The sequence below is a fragment of the Benincasa hispida genome, chromosome 7 (assembly GCF_009727055.1).
Source record: "Benincasa hispida cultivar B227 chromosome 7, ASM972705v1, whole genome shotgun sequence".
NCBI lineage: Eukaryota > Viridiplantae > Streptophyta > Magnoliopsida > Cucurbitales > Cucurbitaceae > Benincasa > Benincasa hispida.
In genome coordinates this window covers 38,139,775-38,159,563 of record NC_052355.1, presented here as the reverse complement: position 1 = coordinate 38,159,563, position 19,789 = coordinate 38,139,775, and the positions used below count along the sequence as shown (strand labels likewise).

Genomic DNA, 19,789 nt, shown 5'->3' with positions numbered 1-19,789 from the left:
ATAATAAATATTTGTCTGCATCAGTAATTTCTTAAAATTTTGGTGATGAAAAAATAATTTAAATTATTAGGTTCAATTAATTAAAATATTTATATTGGACAATAATAAATACACATAACTTGAAGACAACTATACATTAGCTACAATTACTAATGAGTACTTTTTTCCCTCCTTTCCCCAATTCATTCAAGACAAAAGAAAAAAGGAACAAACAAACAATAATATATAACAAATTATTTATTTTGTAATCTACATTTAAAAAATCTTCAATTCCTAGCATAAAACATGATGTCTAAATTCTATTCTTGAAAATTGTTCTAAAAACTATTTCTCATCAACAAATATTTCTATTCTACTCACCAACATGAAGAAATTGTCTTCGGCCATCCCTGTTATGTAGAAAGACAATAAAACAAATGGGAGGGCCAGAGATCAGCCATAGACAAAATAGAACATTCAAATATTAACGTTTAGATCTTCTATAACTAAAAATATTAGTGTTCAATTTGTACAATGAAGATAACAATCAAGTGTTATACATATATATTTACCTGGGAACTCAGATTACCTATTGCTATAAATATTGTTTATGAGACAAGGATAGATAGGGGTAGCAAATCTCATCTATCTGCATACCTCTCCTTGTGTTTCCTATGATTATAAGGTCAGTCAGTTACATGCCTTCCCTTCTGGCTCCTTCGGTAATAAATCTGTCTGCAGTACGGTGCAGCTTATATTTATATTACCAGGATGTTCTCGTTTGCACAGTGTTAGTGTGATGATGAAACGGTTTCGCTTTAGCAGCAAAAGCAGAGCTAGAGGAGTTGAAGCCACTAGGCTCAAAAGCCACCTTAGATGGAGAACATATGGCAGTATGGCAACGATGGTATGGCAAAGTGTCCTCATCGTGTTAGTTCTCATCAAGAACAATATCTGCAGGATCTCCGATCCATGGTTTACCCTCTCTCCATCGAAACTTAATCCGCAACTTCCCATTTGCATCGACTCCAACCACTTGGCCTTTGCTTGCATGAGTCTCCATTCCCCATCCCCAACGAGGTGCAACGAGCCCTTCTCTAATCCTCACTTTGTCTCCAATTCTGACTGGCCTCACCCGTTCCATTTCCCATGCCTTGCATAGCCACAGCTTCTTCTCCATGAAGCAGAATGAAACGAAAAGTTCTCCATTTTCCTTGCGATGAACCACCCCAATGCTTGAATGATTCACCTCTCCCCATTGATAGGTCGGTGTCGAAACAGAAGCCTTGACTCGAACCCAGTCTCTGACCTGAAATTCCTCTTCTTGTACCAACTCTACTTCAGCTGGATCTAGCATCCAAGCTTTAGACCCAGCTGCAGTATGTATCTTGAGCTTTCCATCTCCATCAATAGCTGATATCATTCCAACACTTGCACTATTGTGCACTGACCAGCCAAATCTTGGCTGACTTATGGATGATTTAACCTGAACCATCTGTCCGACCACCAACTGGTTCACCCTTTCTAAATGAGTAATAGAGCCAACCCAACATTCTTGCTCCCCACAGAACACCACACTAATTCTTCCATTCCATTCATTCCATTCATCCCCTTCAAATCTTAATCCTTGCACCACACCGATGCTACCAGGTCCTATTGATTTCCATTTGTTGGTATTTTCCCTCAATCTCACCCACTCTCCAGCCTCAAACATCTGTTCTACCTCAAGATCTGCAGGATCGCCCCTCCACAACCCGCTGACACCGAAAAATGCCACCCTAACTTCACCATCAGAATGCACACTGGTTATGATGCCACGTGAATCAGATCGAGCTCCTCTCCAACCCCACATTGGCTCGGATAGTCCAGGACGAAACCGAACATACTGGCCAACTTTATAGCATGGAACCTTCTCAACATCCGAAGCATGAGCAAGCCACCTGTTTCTACGAGTACAGCAAGCCAACTCAAGGAATAGACAGTCCTGTACACTATGAACCACTGCGAAACCATCTCTTCCAGCAATGTTCCAATCATAAGTAGGCCTATTCCCTGTATTAGGCTTTGAACGTACCCAATCACCAACTTCAAATCCCGAAAGTTGTTCTGCATCCCCTGGACAAACTTTCCACAAACTCTGTCTCCCTGCCACCTTGACCTAAGGAAAAATATACAAATCTTAGTCCAGAATGTGGAAGGGGTAACTAAAATATCAATAACAAACTTGTGGCTTCTTATGAGATTGTTCTACATCTACTCCATAATGGAGACAAATATTCATCATAAAGTGCAAAAATAGTAGTATAACATGACATGCTCACATTCAATGCCCCGTCCATGTCAACTCTAGATATTTTTCCAACTGTAGCAGGGCTTTCGTTTGACCATCCTAGACGAGGTTGAGTGACAGAAGGCAATATATGTATTTCTTGACCTATTTCAAAAGGAGCCACCTTCTCAACATCAGTCACAGAGCAAATAAAAAGCTTGCTCCTGAAGCAAAAGGCAATGCCCATCTCTACATCTTCCTCCAAGATATGAATAACTCCAATGCTGTTCCTTGAGATATCCTCCCATCCATATTTTGGAGACGACACTGAAGCTTTCACCCTGACCCAGTCACCGACCTATGAAAAATAATGATATTTACAAAGACTCCCATCGGAGGGGAGAAAGAACGGCATGGTCAAATAATGAAGCAACTACTGATCAAATCATGAGGTGGGTCGAGACACGGGGAGAAAAGAAATTTACCTTAAAATCATCCACCTTTTCCATATCAGAAGGATCAGCTTGCCAAGGAATTGGACGGTCTGGTAGATCAATTATGAGGAGACCATCACTCTCAATTTCACTAATTCTTCCAACGCTATGATGAGTTTCACCACCCCAAGCATATCTCGGTTCTGCAACGGAGCGCTTAACGCACACCCGATCTCCAATCTGTAATCGGGATCTTTAAGTATCAGAAAAATGAACAACCAAATAAGGGACAAGAAGAAAAGAAAGAGGCCCTGTAATAATATAGAAATAGATCGCATTACCCTAAAAGGAATAACAGGTTCGACCTCCTCTGGTTCACAAAGCCATGGATTTGGAAGATAGCTTAGTTCTAACAATAAGCTACCATCAGGCCTGTTGCAGTAAACTATACCGATGCTCCCTGGTGTTACAGCCCCTAATCCATGCTTTGCTGTAGTGAGGGTGGGACGGATGCGAACCCAGTCTCCAACCTTAAATTCTTCAACTCTTTCCATTTCTGCAGGATCAGCTTTCCATCCTCTGGATGCTCCAGGAAATCCAACACGGAGGATCCCATCATCATCTACACATAAAACAGTTCCAATACTGTCACGTGATTGTCCACGCCACCCAAACCTAATAAAACAGATATATCAGTATCAGTATAAATAAGCAAAATTAATAGACTTCAAACAGGCACAGATAGATCATGTGTCTGCAACATGGATCAAAATTTTATGTCTGGATTTTAAAATGGAGAAAAACTTCAATTATCTTAAGAAAAGCAAATAAGTTGCTCATGGGGAAAACAAAGAAAAAACCAAGCAATAGTTATTTTTAAAAAATGGTGAGAAACAGAGCTTTAATCGAGGGGAATGTACAAGTGCATACAAAAATAACAAAGCCCAACTAGAAAAGAGACCCATACAATCTACAGTTCCAATGATGCACTTTTCAAACGAGAAAGCGAGACAGCATAACGGTTAAAGTGTTGATATGATTACATTTAACATAACCCATTAGCTTAAGCTTTTGAGTCAATCAATGATTGAACATGGTATCAGAGCAAGAGGTCCTATGTTCGAACCTCTGTAATATCATATCTTCCCTAATTAATACTGATTTCTAGTTGTTGAGTCTTCCACAAACTTTCAAGCCTACAAGTGGGGGGAATGTTAGAGTGTTGATATAATTAAATTTATCATAACTCATCTAGTTTTTGGGTCAATCATTGATGTGAGTTTACAAATGTTGCATATTAAAACTCATTTAATCACAACTCGCATCATTATGTTTGTTAAAAAGAGACTCCAATTCAACAAAATCAAAGTAAGATAATAGTAACAAAAAGATCTAATGATTGACACCCCCACAGGGAGGCATTGAACCTTGCTATTATAATTCTATAGTTAGGGTTTTCCATTCTAGTAAATATTTTGTGATATTTTCCTTTTCTATGCTTTGTACACTTGTATATATTCATATCTTTGGTGAATGAATAGAGTATTCTGATTCTTTATCAAACCTAAGAGTTTTATATTCAACATTTGTCTTCTTTAGATTGTGAGTCATGTTAGTTTGCTAAATTTCATCCTTTGAGTTCGTATCCTCGAGTCAATAAACGAGCTAGTGCTCCTTTTGAATTAGTCCATTCTGATGTTTGGGGTCCATGTCCTGTTGAGTCCAAAGAAGGGTTTAGGTATATTGTTACATTTGTCGATGACTATTCTCGTGTTACGTGGTTATATTTAATGAAAAGTCGTTCTGAGTTATTTTCTCATTTTCGTAACTTCCATGCTGAAATTCAAACTCAGTTTAGTGGTGCTCTTAAAATCCTATAGAGTGATAATGCTAAGGAATATTTCTCTCATACACTCAAGTCTTATTTAGATGCCCATGACATTCTTCATCAATCTTCTTGTGTCAATACTCCAACTCAAAATGGGGTTGCAGAACGAAAGAATCGTCATCTCCTTGAGATAGCCAGAGCTTTGATGTTTCAGATGCATGTTCCAAAATCCTTTTGGACTGATGCTATTTCCACAACTTGTTTCTTAATAAATCGCATGCCTTCTTCCATTCTTAAGGGTGAGATACCTTTTCGTACTTTATGCCCCAAGCAACATTTCCCATTCCACCCAAAATATTTGGTTGTACCTGCTTTGTTCGAGATGTTCGGCCTCAGCATACCAAGCTGGATCCAAAGTCCTTAAAATTTATTTTCCTTGGTTATTCCCGTGTCCAAAAGGGGTATCGGTGTTATTGTCCTAATCTAAATAAATATTTCGTCTCTCCTGATATCACATTTTTTGAACATACCCCATTTTTTTCATCATCGTCTTTCTCTTCGAATAAGAGTAAGCGAGAGCATACGGAATTAGAGGATGATTACCTTTTCTACACAGTAATTTCTCCTTCCGATCCTCTTCCTGATTCATCTCTACCTGTGGCTACCTCTACGCTTCCACCCACCGAGGTCTATACTCGACGACAACCTCCTTCATGCCCTATACTAGAGTCTTCTTCGTCATTGGATCCAGAAACGAGTGATGATCTTCATATTGCTCTTCGTAAAGGTAAACGTACATGTGCTCATCCTATTTCTTCTTTTGTTTCATACAACCATTTGTCGCCTTCCACATGTTCATTCATTGCATCCTTTGAGTCTGTATCCATCCCGAAAACTGTTCATGCGGTTTTGTCTCATCCTGGTTGGTGTGCCGCAATGGTGGAAGAGATGACTGCCTTAGATGATAATTGTACTTGGGATTTAGTTTCCCTGCAGGAAATAAGGCTATCGGTTGCAAATGGGTGTTTGCAGTTAAAGTCAATCCTGATGGTTCTGTTGCTCGGTTAAAAGTGCGCCTCATAGCGAAAGGCTACACACAAACTTATGGCGTTGACTATGCTGATACTTTTTCTCCTGTAGCAAAAATGGCATCTGTGAGGTTATTTATTTCATTAGCTTCAATCAATCATTGGCCTTTACATCAACTTGATATTAAAAATGCATTTCTTCATGGTGATCTTCAAGAAGAGGTATATAGGGGTGTTCAAAAAACCCGGTAACCCGACCAACGTGGACTACCCAACCCAAACCGCAAGGGTTGGGTTGGGTTAGATTTTATTTTGGGTTGGGTTAAAAATGTTAAAAAAATATTAAATTCGGGTTGGGTCTCGGGTTACCCCATTTCAGGGTCGGGTTGACCCGATCCAACCCGAATATATATATATAAAAATAAAAGTTAAAACTTATTAGGTTGCGATTTGCGAAGCGAAGCAGCGAGCCCGACTGCCCGAGCAACCCCACTGTCTTGAAGTTGAAACCCTAGCCGTGCCGCTTCCTCGCCATCAACTGCCAATCGAATCGCCGGACGCCGCTCCCCTCGCCGCTTCCCTCACCACTCCCATCGCCATCGCCAGTCGACTGCTCCCCTCACCGCTTCCATCGCCTCATCAAATCAGATCCGATCTCCATCTCGTCAGATCCAATCTCCGCCTCGCCTCGCCTCGCCTACTGCTCCAAGCTTCACGAACGACTCATCATTAGCTGTCTCTTATACACATCTAGATGTGTATAAGAGACAGACATAGAGACTCTATTTTTATAACAGGAGCTTTTGTTTTGTTTCTTTTCACACTCAGATGGGTTGAATGGCTTTCTATTGAGGTACCCTTTTCATGTTTGAGTGTCAAGTTTTATGAAATAACTCAAAGCCTCTTGTCGGAAATTTGATGTCAATGGACCATGGACATCTGTTATTCTAGTGCTTACATAGGAATCTCAAATTCATTCTATGTTGGAATTTCATAAATATATAAATACTGCAATCTCTGATATACTGCAATTCTATAAAGAGAATGAGAAAAGAATGATTAAGGAAGTAACGGAAAAAAACAGTCAAATAAAAAAATAAATAAAAAATAAAAAAAGAAAGAAAGAACGAACCGGTGACCCAACCCAGAAATTTTGGGTTGGGTTGGATTGGGTTGACTCTCCAAAAAAGAACTAATAGGGTTCATTATTAGCCAACCCGAATTTTTGGGTTGGTCCACAAAAATCTTCCAACCCGACCCAACCCGGACTATGTACACCCCTAGAGGTGTATATGGAGCAACCACCGGGGGAGAATGGAACGGTGTGTCGCATTCGTAAATTCTTGTATGGATTAAAGCAGAGCCCACGAGCTTGGTTTGGTAAATTTAGTCAGGTGATTGAAAGCTTTGGAATGCGGAAGAGCAGGTCAGATCATTCAGTCTTTTTTAAGAGATTTGAGGGTGGTGTCATCTTGTTAATCGTATATGTGGATGATATTGTGATTACTAGTGATGATGCTTTAGGTATCCAGTCTCTAAAGACCTTTCTTCATAGTCAATTCCATACAAAAGATTTGGGCATATTGAAATACTTCTTAGGAATTGAGGTAATAAGAAGCAAGAAAGGAATTCTATTATGACAGAGAAAATATGTACTTGACTTGTTGACTGAAACAGGAAAGCTAGGAGCTAAGCCATGTAGTACCCCAATAATGCCCAACTTACAGCTCACAAAAGATGGAGAATTGCTAAAAGATCTTGAAAGATATAAGAGGTTAGTGGAAAAACTTAATTACCTTACAGTGACTCGACTCGACATAGCCTATTCAGTAAGTATTGTGAGTCAGTACATGTCATGCCCTATAGTCGATCATTGGGCTGCATTGGAACAAATTCTTTGTTATTTGAAGGTTGCTCCCGGGCGTGGTTTATTATATAAGGATTATGGTCATACTAATATTGAATGTTTCTCAGACGCCAATTGGGCAAGATCTAAAGAAGACAGAAGATCAACCTCAGGGTATTGTGTTTTTGTTGGTGGTAATTTGATTTCTTGGACGAGTAAGAAGCAAAATGTAGTGTCACGTTCAAGTGCAGAATCAGAATATAGAGTAACGGCACAATCTGTGTGTGAATTGATTTGGATAGATGAACTTCTTGTTGAGTTGGGATTTGAAATCACCACACCGACAAAGTTGTGGTGTGATAATCAAGCAGCACTTCATATTGTGTCTAATCCAGTATTTCATGAAAGAACTAAACATATTGAAGTTGATTACCATTTTGTACGTGAGAAAATTCAACAAGGGTTGGTATCTACAGGATATGTGAAGACTGGAGAACAATTAAGAGATATCTTCATGAAAGCATTGGATGGAAGACGTATAGATTATCTATGTAACAAGTTGGGCATGATTAATATATATGTTCCAACTTGAGAGGGAATGTTATAATTCTATAGTTAGGGTTTTCCATTCTTGTAAATATTTTGTGATATTTTCCTTTTCTATACTTTGTACACTTGTATATATTCATATCTTTGGTGAATGAATAGAGTATTCTGATTCTTTCTCAAACCTAAGAGTTTTACACTTGCCACCTTCCAAACCTCATCACACAACTGCTTAACCTCTCTAAATATCCCATTGTTTCTCTGTAGCCAAACTCCCCACACCATAGCAAAGAAACAAATTAGTCTATTTTTCTGCTCATGACCCCTATAGAAGTAATATACTTTCTGTTCAGCATTGGTTCAAGAGAAACCCTACTAGTAATACCAAGGCTTGAAACTTTTTTGCTCAACCTAACAGAAAAAAGGTCTCGCATAATGATGTCTCTGATTGTTCTCCTCTTCTGTATCGATATTCTTGTTGTGGCTGATGTCTTAACTAGAAATCAAAATTTTCAGGAGCTACAAACACTACAAGGAAGAAAGCAGACTACCAAAGAGAGGAAAAAATAAACACATTAGTCTATTTTTCTGTTCATAACCCCTTATTCAAGTATGGCTCTTATATTCTGAAAAATGTTTACCATGTGGGAGACTTGGGAGAGAACATAAAATTATTATAACCGGAAAAAAGAGGACTAAGAGATGCAGAATCCTAATTGTTTCAATGCCCTATAGTTGAGCACCTTTAACCAAAAAGTAATGCAACTGTCCTACTTTCTCGATGTTAACCAATTTTTCTTTATGGAAACCAACTTTTATTAAGATAAGTGAAAAAACAAAGGACAAAGCAAAGCTGCAAAAAAGATAGGATCTAAGCTAAAAGAAGGGGAAGCAAAATTGTCGCAAGAGAAGCTAAAAAGTCTGAAAGTTCAAACTACTTGCCACAAACTACCTATCCTATTTTTCATTATTATTGACAAGAGAGCTGGGCTTACGTTCCTATCCATCCTATAAACGTTCCCAGTTCCCCTATTGCTTTCAATCAAAGAATTTCCTAATCCTAACCAATTAAGAAGTCTTTTTTGTGATCTCCCTTGTAAATGCCTCTTGAGGTAATAAACCCTTTTTCTGAAAGGCATCAAAATAAACATGTGACCATATCTGATATCGATTAGCTGCATGGATACATTAATGCGAAGAAAAAAAACTTGTAGTTCATAGTTTTCCTATATTCTTCTAGGCTAAAAATAAACAGATTGTCCTTTTCAAAACAATAAATAAATAAACAGATTGCAAAATACGAATAGAGAATCACTGTTCATCAAGTCATTAAAACATGATCAGCTAATATACATAGAAATTGGCGTGTACATATATAACCTGGGCTCTTTTACATCTTTCTTAAGTTGGACATGCTGCCCTCTATCCAGCGGGATGACTTTTATAACTTCGTTTGCTAACACATGAACTTCTCCGGAGCAAAATGAGACCATGAGGTTGTCCTTGTCCAAGATGTTTTGCACAAACCCAACGCTCTTATGCTTTGCACCTTGCCAACCATAAGTAGGGGCTGCCATCGTTCTTTTGAATTTTACCCAGTCACCAATTTCAAATCTAGTCATGATTGAAATTCACAAACCGTAATTCTCAAAATAATGAACATAAATAATTGTAGAAGTATGAAGTTATTTTGGTACAAGGAAGAACAAGGTAACGTCTAGAAATTACATTGTAGGAGATAGAAGAATGCCCCTATACGCCAACGCCTCCCACAGTTCTTCAGAAATCCATTCCCGAGGAAGGGCCTCTAAAAAGTCACGTATTGACTTGCCACTGTCACCAGATAAATTTTCTCATCACGAAAAATTACACTTCGATTCTCATTTCTATTCCCACAGCATTGATTTAGATGTCGTACATATACCATACAACATTATTTACCATCAATTCAAATACAACATTAATAATAGTAAATACAGCCAACTGGTACTTGCCTGTGGTTTCTGACTTCAACGGCAGCATCTGCATTCCTAAGCATCACAATGAGCCACTGAAGATTTTCACGTATCATTTTGGCTGCATCTGCTGCAATATGGAAAGCATTATCGCCTTCGTCATCCTAACAGCAATTGGAAAGAATTGTAAGCAGACAGCATAAGAAATTCTCCTTATGAAAGAAAAGAAGATGAAGTAACAACCATAATAATTATTGGAAAACAATTCTTCTAATTGGAAACATTCGTTGATACAAATAACAGACAAATTAAATTATGAAATATGGTAATATGCACAAACCTATACTATATGTATGGGAAACCAGAAACCCGAGAATAAACAAAGTGAAAAGTCAATAAGAAATACTCCTGACAACAAGCGCAGAGCGTAAGACATCTTTAGTGAATGAAGCCCATTAAGAGGTCATATACCGTATCCTATTCAATATACTCTTTACATGTTTTCCAACTTTTTGATTTGTTTATTGTCACATGCATCGTCTGTGAGAGCTTTTTGAGGGGGGAAAAACGGGTTTCACTTCAAAACACAAAAAAATGTTGTTCTTTTCTATTTTATTTTGTTTTGTGGGGGGATACAAAATAATCTTACAAAGATTTGAACAAACCTGAAAATTATAATTTGCTCCAGAAGACAACAGCAATCCAACACATGAGTTAGCTCCTCGGGCTAACGCTACATGAAGGGGTATTGTATTGTGCACATTGCAGATGTTGACATCAATCCCCGCATTAAGAATAAGCTAACCAAAAAATTAAAAAAACAACAATAATAATAAATAAATAAATTTCTTTCTTTCTTTCTTTCTTTTTTTTTTAAATAAAAAAGCAGAACTAAACAATTTGAAAGCCTGGAAAATAAGGGGAAAAGAAATAAAAGTTAGTCGTATGAGCAGATATCTTATTCTTAACATCCATGCGCACCAGCATTATCTATATATTTGTTATAATACCTTAACCAATTCAACATCATTAGCCATTGCAGCAGTGTGAAGAGCTGTCCGTCCATGCTGGGCATCCTGGGCAGCTGGGTCTGCTCCCGCATGAAGCAATAGCTTAACTAGACTTCTTCCCTCTACAAGCAGCATGAAGTAACAAATAAATGGGGCAATTACTGGAATCAGGAAAAATAGTGAAAGAAATAAAATATGCAATGACCAATGAGGTCCCAGTTCAAGTCATTTATTGTTTAAAAGAAAAGATGACAGGGGGGAGTAAAGAAAACGTAGGAGCCAGTAACTCTATAGACTAAAACTAACTCAAACGATCCATAAATCAGAAAAATATTGTTTTAAAAAGGGGGATTTTCAAAAATAAAAAAGGGGAAATTATTTACATAAAATAACAAAATTTTAATCTTCTTTGATAGAGGCTGATAAAAGTTAATAGAAGTCCATCAGTGTCTATCAGTATTTTTTTTTTTTTTTGCTATTTCTGTAAATAGTTTGACATTTTGTCTATCTGTGAAAATTTCCCTTTTAAAAATAAAATTAAAAACTATAAAAGGAACTGCACCAAGATGCATTTTTTGCTCTCTTTTTCCTTCCAGAAATTCTCCTATCTTACCCTTTCCAGTCTCCTATGAGGCCTCAAGTACAACCAGAAGTCAGGATGACAAAAGCCAACACTTAAAACTGAAAAAAGGACGTGGGAATAGAAGATAGCCAACTTAAAGACATGACCCACTAAAGATCAAGACTACACAAGGCTTCCTCCAAATCATTTAGCTGCCATGGTGGCGAATATAAATTGTCTCTGATATTTATTAGAAAAAAGTTAGTTTTCAATTAAAACAATCCAAGATGTTCGCTTCCAATTTGTAAATTAAGTTATTTGGCATTGTACACAAGTAAAGGTGGTAACAAGAAAATTCACAGTGTTGGCATCTACCATCTAGTTTTAAAGCATCCATCTAATCCACATATGGTTCTGTCAAAAGGCGCTGATTCATCAACTTTTTCACTATCACTCCCAAAAATATAATATATTTTCCCAGTGGTTGAAAAACAAAAAGAAAACAAAAACCAAGTCAGAAGCCAAAAGTAGTGACAAGATTCACATAATTGATTATCCACGGGTGGATACATCATATATTAGCATAACCTATGAATATGGATGATTGATATTGGAGATCTTTGTTGTAATTCACCAATAAGGTTTTTGGAGTTTTACTTCCCTATATCAGTTATCAATGAAATTGTTTCTCTGTCAAAAACGTATTCTTGATGCTCCTTATAAAAACAATAATCTACTTCCAATGGCAGGTAGAAGTGCAGAACTTTTATTCCACTAAATTTAGAAGGATACACCAATAATCCAAGATCTTTGTGGTGTTCTTTATCTAAGAAGTTTGCAGTTTACTCCATTCAAGATATTTATTGCGGTTGGGATGCCTTCATCTTTCCTTATTAGTTTTGTTATCATTATGATACTATGTTATTCTGTTATGGATTTTGCAATTGGGGTTTGTATCTTAGAGCATTAGTCTCTTTTCATTCCCTTAATGAAAAGTGTCGTTTCCTTGTTTAAAAAAAACCAATAATCCAAGAGAAAATCTAATCAAGAGTAACAATGCTAAGCCACAAAAGAACTACAGTACCATCACCATATGGAAGTACTTATTAATGAAAGACTTGAGCTATTCAAGTAAAAAGGCAAATGCCCTATCTTCACCTTTTTTTTAGAGAACATAGGTCCACAGTTACAATAATGGATATCATTTATCGGCATCATTTACATATGTATGTGTGTGTATATTATTACTATTTTCTTTTCTTTTCTTTTTCTTTATATTATTACTATTTTCTTTTCTTTTCTTTTTCTTTTTCTTTTTTTTTTTTTTTTTTTTTTGTGTGTGTTTTAATGATAAGAAAACAGAAGAAAATCATGCCAAATAATATAGGACCTTGAAGAGGCAGTTTGTTAGTTCCGGGTTGTTACATTCACTTAGGAAAAACAATAGAATGCTGAAAACAAGCTACATTATAGGACTAGTTTACAGAATTTCTAAATACTCATAAACTCCTCTCGAATGCAAAACCAACTCCTCTATGTCCACTGGGCTTATAACTACGATAATTGTCTTCTTCCATATCATTTAATAATCAGAAAACTCAAAAGCAGAAGTTGGTCAAATGGATTTTAAACTCATGGCCTACATTTACAAATCAGAACTCTTACCATCCATGAGTTGGCTTATGAATTTCACTAAATGCAACAATTAACAATACCAATTGACAAATTGCTATCATTACCACTTTCACGATCTTTTTTTAGAGCAGCAGCCATACACAATGCAGTTCCAGCTGCGCTTGGTATATCAATTGTCTCAGCAATCTCTTCGGCAGTTGCAATTTCCATCCACTTTTTAACGACGACGACATTACATGTTGACACACAAATGTGCAAGGGTCTGAAAACAGAATAAATAGAAATATGAAGATGTTCCTTCCAATTTTTCCAAGTATGAATATGGTATATGTGTCACTTAGTTGGTAGAGGGAAGGAACGCTGTACTAAAAGGATAAATCAACTGAGAAGATGAATGTGCACTTATATCATGTATTTTGGAAGCTAAGCCAGGAAAACAAAAAAGATAATCCAAACTAGCCTCATAGTGAAGTTCAAAATGAATCCACCGAAGACATAATAAAAAGTCTAGTCTAGGCTCCAATTATAAAAAATGTGACAGCCAAGCTCCCTCGGTGGAAGAAATTTTTATCTTTAGGGATGGGATGTAGGATATTCAACACATGCCGTGTTTTCCAAAGTGCACCTAACCTGTGCTGTGCATGTTCACGAGGATATTGTACTTTAGTATAAAAAGTACCATTTTGATAAGAAATGTAACATATTACCGACAGATAGACTAGAGTTTAAAAGGAATTCATAATATTCAGAGGAGAGAGATTATGGAAGAAAATCGTGACTACAAAAGGCATGGAAGGATAATCATTACAGGAATGCAAAATATAATTTATAAAAGCATCTTTATGGAGAAAGTGGTTGTATTATCATAAAGAAAAGATTACAAAGGAAATCGTTACTAATTCAAGGATCTTTCCCGAAACAAACACGAGGTCATTCTCAACAGTCCATAGAGAAGTTCATAATATTACTAAAATTGAAAAACAAAGTGATTTAGCTTTCCAAGGAATGACAATTTGCCTTTAACAATAGTCACGAAGGGGAATGAAAACGGTAAAGAATTCCAAAATGATGTTTAGGAATTGGAGCATTATCTTTGTATATAATTCTACGTAATTCTCTTGGACTTATTTTTTTCCTCTGATAATATTGAACATTTTGACTTTTAACTTTCTACAGGCAACACCATCCAAATGCACTCTCAATAAAATACTAGTAAGACAATCTTTTACAAGCCACAAAACAGGCAGTGGAACAGCAGCACTTTAATTACACAAAAAATATTCCTATTTATATTCCACAAGAACACACAGGCAAGGCACACACTTTAACTACTGTATTTCTGCACAATCACTCAATCCAGAGACATTTATTAATTTATAAACAGACTCCAGACATTAATACTGTATTTCTGCACAATTGCTCAATCCAGAGACATTTATTAATTTATAACTCCAGAAAAACCTATAAAAAGAATGGGATAAAAGACCATATATTCAAAGGGAAAGAGAAAGACAGCCTAACGTTAGGGGTCGAGAAACCGCAAAAGAGCTAATAAAAAAAAATACTCAATGAAGAGGATGTTTTACTTACGTAAGATGTTTTGAATTCAATATAGCCATTGATCTACATCCCCCATTTTCCAAAATAACCAGAGCGCAATCCGTATATTTCTTGGTGACTGCTCTGTGCAGAACTGATTCGCCTTCATCATCAATTACATTTGGATCAGCTCCAGCCAACAGTAACTCCTACACAGATTTCAGTATGAAGGGATCTGATCAAATTTTGTAAGACATTAGAAGAGAGATATCTACCAAAATGGCATCTGATAAATAGAGTTTAACAAAGACCTACACGCATGCAATCAGGTTGGCCATGATAGGCACAGACATGAGCAATAGATGGGCCAAACCCTTCCCTCAACCTAGAACAAACATTAGCACCTTTTTCAATGAGAATACGAACACATTCTGGGGATCCTGCCGCTAAAGCAAACACTAGCGGAGGATCTCCATCTTTATCCAAAATGTCGACCTCAGCCTCCTTGAACTCCAAAATAACCTCCACAATTTCAGCAAAGCCCCGTCGACAAGCCAAGTGGAGAGCCGTTTGACCCTCATCATTTTGAGCTTCTAACAATTTAGAGATGAAGCTACTACTGTTTCCGGATGCAGCTTTTACAAGAAGATTTCTGCATGACCAGAAGGGGAGGAATTACAATTTAGCTGTATTGTATTTGTTAACATAACCACCACAGCAATTTTCAGGTGATGATCAACTTGCCTAACACCATTGAAGTCTCCATCAAACACGAAGCAATGCAGATGACCAAGGTTATAACGAAAAACTTCCAAATCAGACATGAGAGAGGTTTCAGTATCCGTGATATAGAGTCCAGAGAATTTAGCTAAGTCACTGCTTTTACACCAATAATATGAGAATTCTGGGTAAGAAAACAAGAATAAAAGCACCAATAGCTGTCTTGGCTCTTAAGGCAGTAGCTCCAAAAATGCAAAGAGATGTTCTAATGTGAGAAAAGGTGTTTGAATTGCTTACTTATCAGGATTTGCGGAAGGGCTTCGTGGAACCTCTTGCAAATAACGAAGGAATGTTGATAGCATTTTGTTGAATGTAGGCCTTTTCAAAGACTTGAACTGCAGGCAGTCACCGATCATTTTCCACAATTCCCTAGGTATTCCAACACCTACAATGCTTGCATATTGTGGAGGTAGTTTCTTAGCCTTGACGACAGCTCGATAAATGTCATCTGTGCATAAACCAGACCACCTGCAGAACAAAATCAACACTTTTAAAACTACCTGATAACCAGAACTGATGAAAGATAAAGAAACATCACTTTACAGGATTGAGTAGCCACACATACGGGATGGAACCAGTACACATTTCCACCAACGTACAGGCAAAACTCCAAGCATCTGATTCTACAGACATACCAAGCCCATCATCCCAGAACGTCAGTGACTTCTTAACAGGCTCCCACGCTTCAGGAGCAGCATAGTGTGGACTAAGCATTGCACATTCCATGCACAAGTGCATCTTCGATGAATCACAATCCGATTTAGCTTTTGAGCACATAGGTTTCTTTAGTATAGCAGCAAGTCCGTAATCAGAAACCACTGCATGACCAGTATCATCCAAAAGAAGATTTGATGGTTTTATATTCATACATACAACACCAGCAGCATGCAGTTCAGCCACACCTCTTGCCACGTCAGCACCATACCTAGAATTGGCAAATGCATGTACAATGTGAAGAAAGTTCATAGAAAGCTAATACGAATAATAGTTGTTTCGTTTTCCTAAAAAAAACTGATTCCTCCAGATAAAGGAGATGGATGCATAAGAGAATTTAAATATAAAATCTTTATATATGTAGCTCTTTCTCGTTTCATTTATGGTTGAAACTCTCTGAACTCTTAGGGATCCAAACGAATTTGTTATAAACCTTACAGAATTTAAAATTATTTTGATTTTTATGATCCCTTTCAAGAAGAATGTCAATATCTTATGGCTCAAGTGATCCCACAGCACACCATGTCCAGACTTGATCCAAGCTTTTAGGGGGTGTTATACTGAGTGGAGTTAGTAAGTTTGGGTTTTAAGTGTAGAGTTGTAAGATGGAATTTTTTGATAATTGTGCAAAGTAGATTAAAAGATGAATGTGGAGTTACTCGATAAATGTGAAAAGTAGAAATAGAGGGGGAAATGGAGTTCTTCGCGATAAATATAAAAAGTAGAAAATGATGGAAAGATAGAATTACTCGATAAATGTGTAAACTTCAATAATGCTTACTATTGAAGTTGAGTTGTTTACATCAACATAAGAAGTTGGTGGGTCAAACAGCCCCCTTAATTTTATTTTTCCAGATTTTTCTATCATGCTCAGCCTCAATTACTTATATGAAAGACCAAAAAACCATTCGCCATGATATAGCTCATACGTATCCTTAGAGTTGTGATCTCAGAAATCTTGCAATACAGAATCCTTTAATGAGCTAGGAAAGAGCTGATCAAAATGAAACGCCTCCTACAGCCTATTCCAGAGTATAAGTGACCATTAGATAAAATAGAAAGAGCTGGCCTCTTCAACACCCTTTTTTCAAATCTTTGAGCTCTGACTGGTGTTCTCTCTCAAACCTCTTTTGTTATTATGAGTTTCTTTAGAGTTGTACCAACAAAGGTGATTAACATTCTCCTTATGATTCCAAGTTCTAATAAAGTGAGAACGAATTACACCCTTTCATTAATATTTTTAAAAAATAAACTCCAATTGCTAGAAAACTAATATAGCATTTTATTCAGGTATTGATACACAGAGCAGCTATCCCTACCTAGATTCAAGATATAAACGTCACTCGCAGATGCCATTATCCCAAGCAAAGCCATCGATTTACTCCTAATGACTTTTGATTTTAATTTCTAGAACGTGTAGTGAGTTAGCTAGAACTTTACTTTAACTACCATCCTAAGGTTGAACGAGCTGCCACAATGTGGAGCATGCCTGAAGCGACCAATTCTTGTGTCAGTTATTAAAGTGAAAGAAAAAAAAAACAAACAATTGCATTGTCAAAACACCAAAATACAAGAAGGGGGCCAAAGAATCCACCCAAATGCTAAGGGCAGTACAAAAAATGAGCCCACCCCGTGTGAAAATTATGGTAGCACTAGATTTATAATAATGAAAGAATTAAGAACCAACAATTCCAACTAGAAGATCAAATCAAAACCTCAGTATTTGCTCCAATGTCAGCCGCCCCTCGTTATCCTGCATCTTAGATTGAACAGAACCGTAACACCTATCCATAACTAGATACAAGGAGCCATCCATTTCCATTGCACCATGAAATGTACAGACATTTCGACACCACATCGATGTCCTCCGCAAGCTCTCAAGTTGCTCAAGAACCCAACCCAAATCCATGTCATCACCCACTGCCACTTTCTTCACAGCAACCTGGTGCCTACACCTTGTGCTCTCGCTCCTCCTGCCGCCAAGCACAGCAGTCCATATTTCAACGCCATCCCTCCGACCCTCCCCTATCTGACGCAATAGCTTTAAATCCTTGTGTACTTCAACATCGATCACCGGTCCGCACCCTCCTGAGGTCGACGTACAGGATCCGCCACTCCATCGGCGGCGAGAGAGCGATTCCTCGTCGACATTCACCTCACCCTCACTGTCGTCTCCCTCATCGTCCGTGAAATCACAATCGAATTCTGATGCCGGCACTGCCGTTTTCGAGCTGGAGTGGATCAATGCAAGCACTGCAAAGTTCTTGCGCAGCGCTTGGATGGAATTCCCAACCACCGACACGTAGCGACATCTCGGACACGACAGCCTCGAGTCGGACGAAGCTAAGAACATCCTAGACATACAATCCGCACAGAAACCATGGCCGCAGTGAAGTAAAAGAGGCACTCTATCTTCCTCGTTGTACCGATTCTGGCACACGGAACAACAGGGCACTTTCATTTCTTTCACTTCCGGTGATCTTCGACCCCTAGAAACTTACCCAGAAGAAACCAAACCAAACAGAAACAGACCCAGATAACTTTTAGCTCAGAATTTAAGCTCAATTGATGTCGATGATGCCAAAAGCTATACTTGAGCCAAGTGGGAGTGGAATGGCAGATCCATCAGCTTAGTTTCAGAAAAAATTTTACTAAATAAGAAATCAGCTACCTACAGCTTTTCCCACAAATGGTTGTGGAGAGAATCAATCAACAAAAGAATCCAACGGAGAGGGAGAAGGGTTTTAGAGGAGAGAAAAAGTATTGGGGTTCTCAGATAAATTCCATTTTTTCCTTTTCAACTATCGGTGAGTTCGTTCCTCTTCGGTAAAATCATGGTTTAATTATCAATTTCTTTTTCTTTTCTTTTCTTTTTTTTTTTTCTTTTTTAAGTACAACAACATAACAATACAACGAGGGGTGTTTAGTTCACCAACATAAGTTGAACTAGTATATTCAATATTTGACTCACTAACTTTAAATGTTAAGTTGTATATTTTACCAAATCACCCAAACTCTCCCTTCTTCCAATATTTTCAATGGCTCCACCCACCGGCTACTATTGGCACTATCGTTGTCACACTTCGAGAACTAATTCCAGACTCCGACAACCACCTCTGATGATAACTTCAGCAACCAACTCCCACGATCAATTTCAGGCTCCGAAAACCACCTCCGATGACAACTCTAGTGACCTAACTCCGACGATCATCTTTGCGCAACTGACTTCGATGACAAATTTTAGGTTCTGGCAACCACCTCTGACAACAAACTTTGATGACAAACTCCGACAACCATTTTCGTAGGCTTCAACAACCACACTGACTACAAACTCCAACAAAAATCACCTTCGATGATCAACTTCAATGACCACCTGTGAGCAAGCAATTCCAACAACCACCTTTGATGACAACTCCAGCGACCAATTTCGAGCTCCGGCAACCACCTCTGTGAGCAACTACGACAACCAACTTAAACACCACCTTCATGTAACTAACTCCAAGCTTCGACAATCACCTTCGACTATAAACTCCGGCAAAAATCATCTTGGATGATCAACTTCAACAATTACGATCACGCGACCAACTCTGATGACCAACTTCAGGCTACAAAAACCACCTCTAACGACAAACTTTGGTAAAAAAACTCTAATACCACCTTCACG

The 19,789-nt window shown here is 37.8% G+C and overlaps 1 protein-coding gene across 1 annotated transcript; it reads right to left on the bottom strand.

Moving 5' to 3' along the window:
• Positions 1–455: 455 nt before the first annotated feature.
• LOC120081821 (E3 ubiquitin-protein ligase KEG) lies at positions 456–18,905 on the bottom strand. The gene is made up of 16 exons (XM_039036994.1): positions 17,841–18,905; positions 15,977–16,336; positions 15,649–15,879; positions 15,376–15,507; positions 14,947–15,283; positions 14,683–14,840; positions 13,197–13,354; positions 10,896–11,017; positions 10,551–10,685; positions 9,925–10,049; positions 9,659–9,763; positions 9,311–9,544; positions 3,024–3,357; positions 2,734–2,922; positions 2,301–2,606; positions 456–2,137 (listed from the first exon to the last, which is right to left on the bottom strand). Exons 1-16 carry the CDS (start codon positions 18,584–18,586, stop codon positions 911–913), a joined length of 4,899 nt encoding a protein of 1,632 aa, XP_038892922.1. The 5' UTR covers positions 18,587–18,905; the 3' UTR covers positions 456–910.
• Positions 18,906–19,789: the final 884 nt, after the last annotated feature.

Coding starts and splice junctions, on each gene's coding strand:
- LOC120081821 (XM_039036994.1), bottom strand. CDS start 18,586: ATGAAAGTGCCCTGTTGTTCCGTGTGCCAGAATCGGTACAACGAGGAA. Junction 11,018..13,196: donor AAAAAAAGATCGTGAAAGTG/GTAATGATAGCA, acceptor TGCTGCTTGTAG/AGGGAAGAAGTCTAGTTAAG. Junction 10,686..10,895: donor ATGATGTTGAATTGGTTAAG/GTATTATAACAA, acceptor TTTTTTGGTTAG/CTTATTCTTAATGCGGGGAT.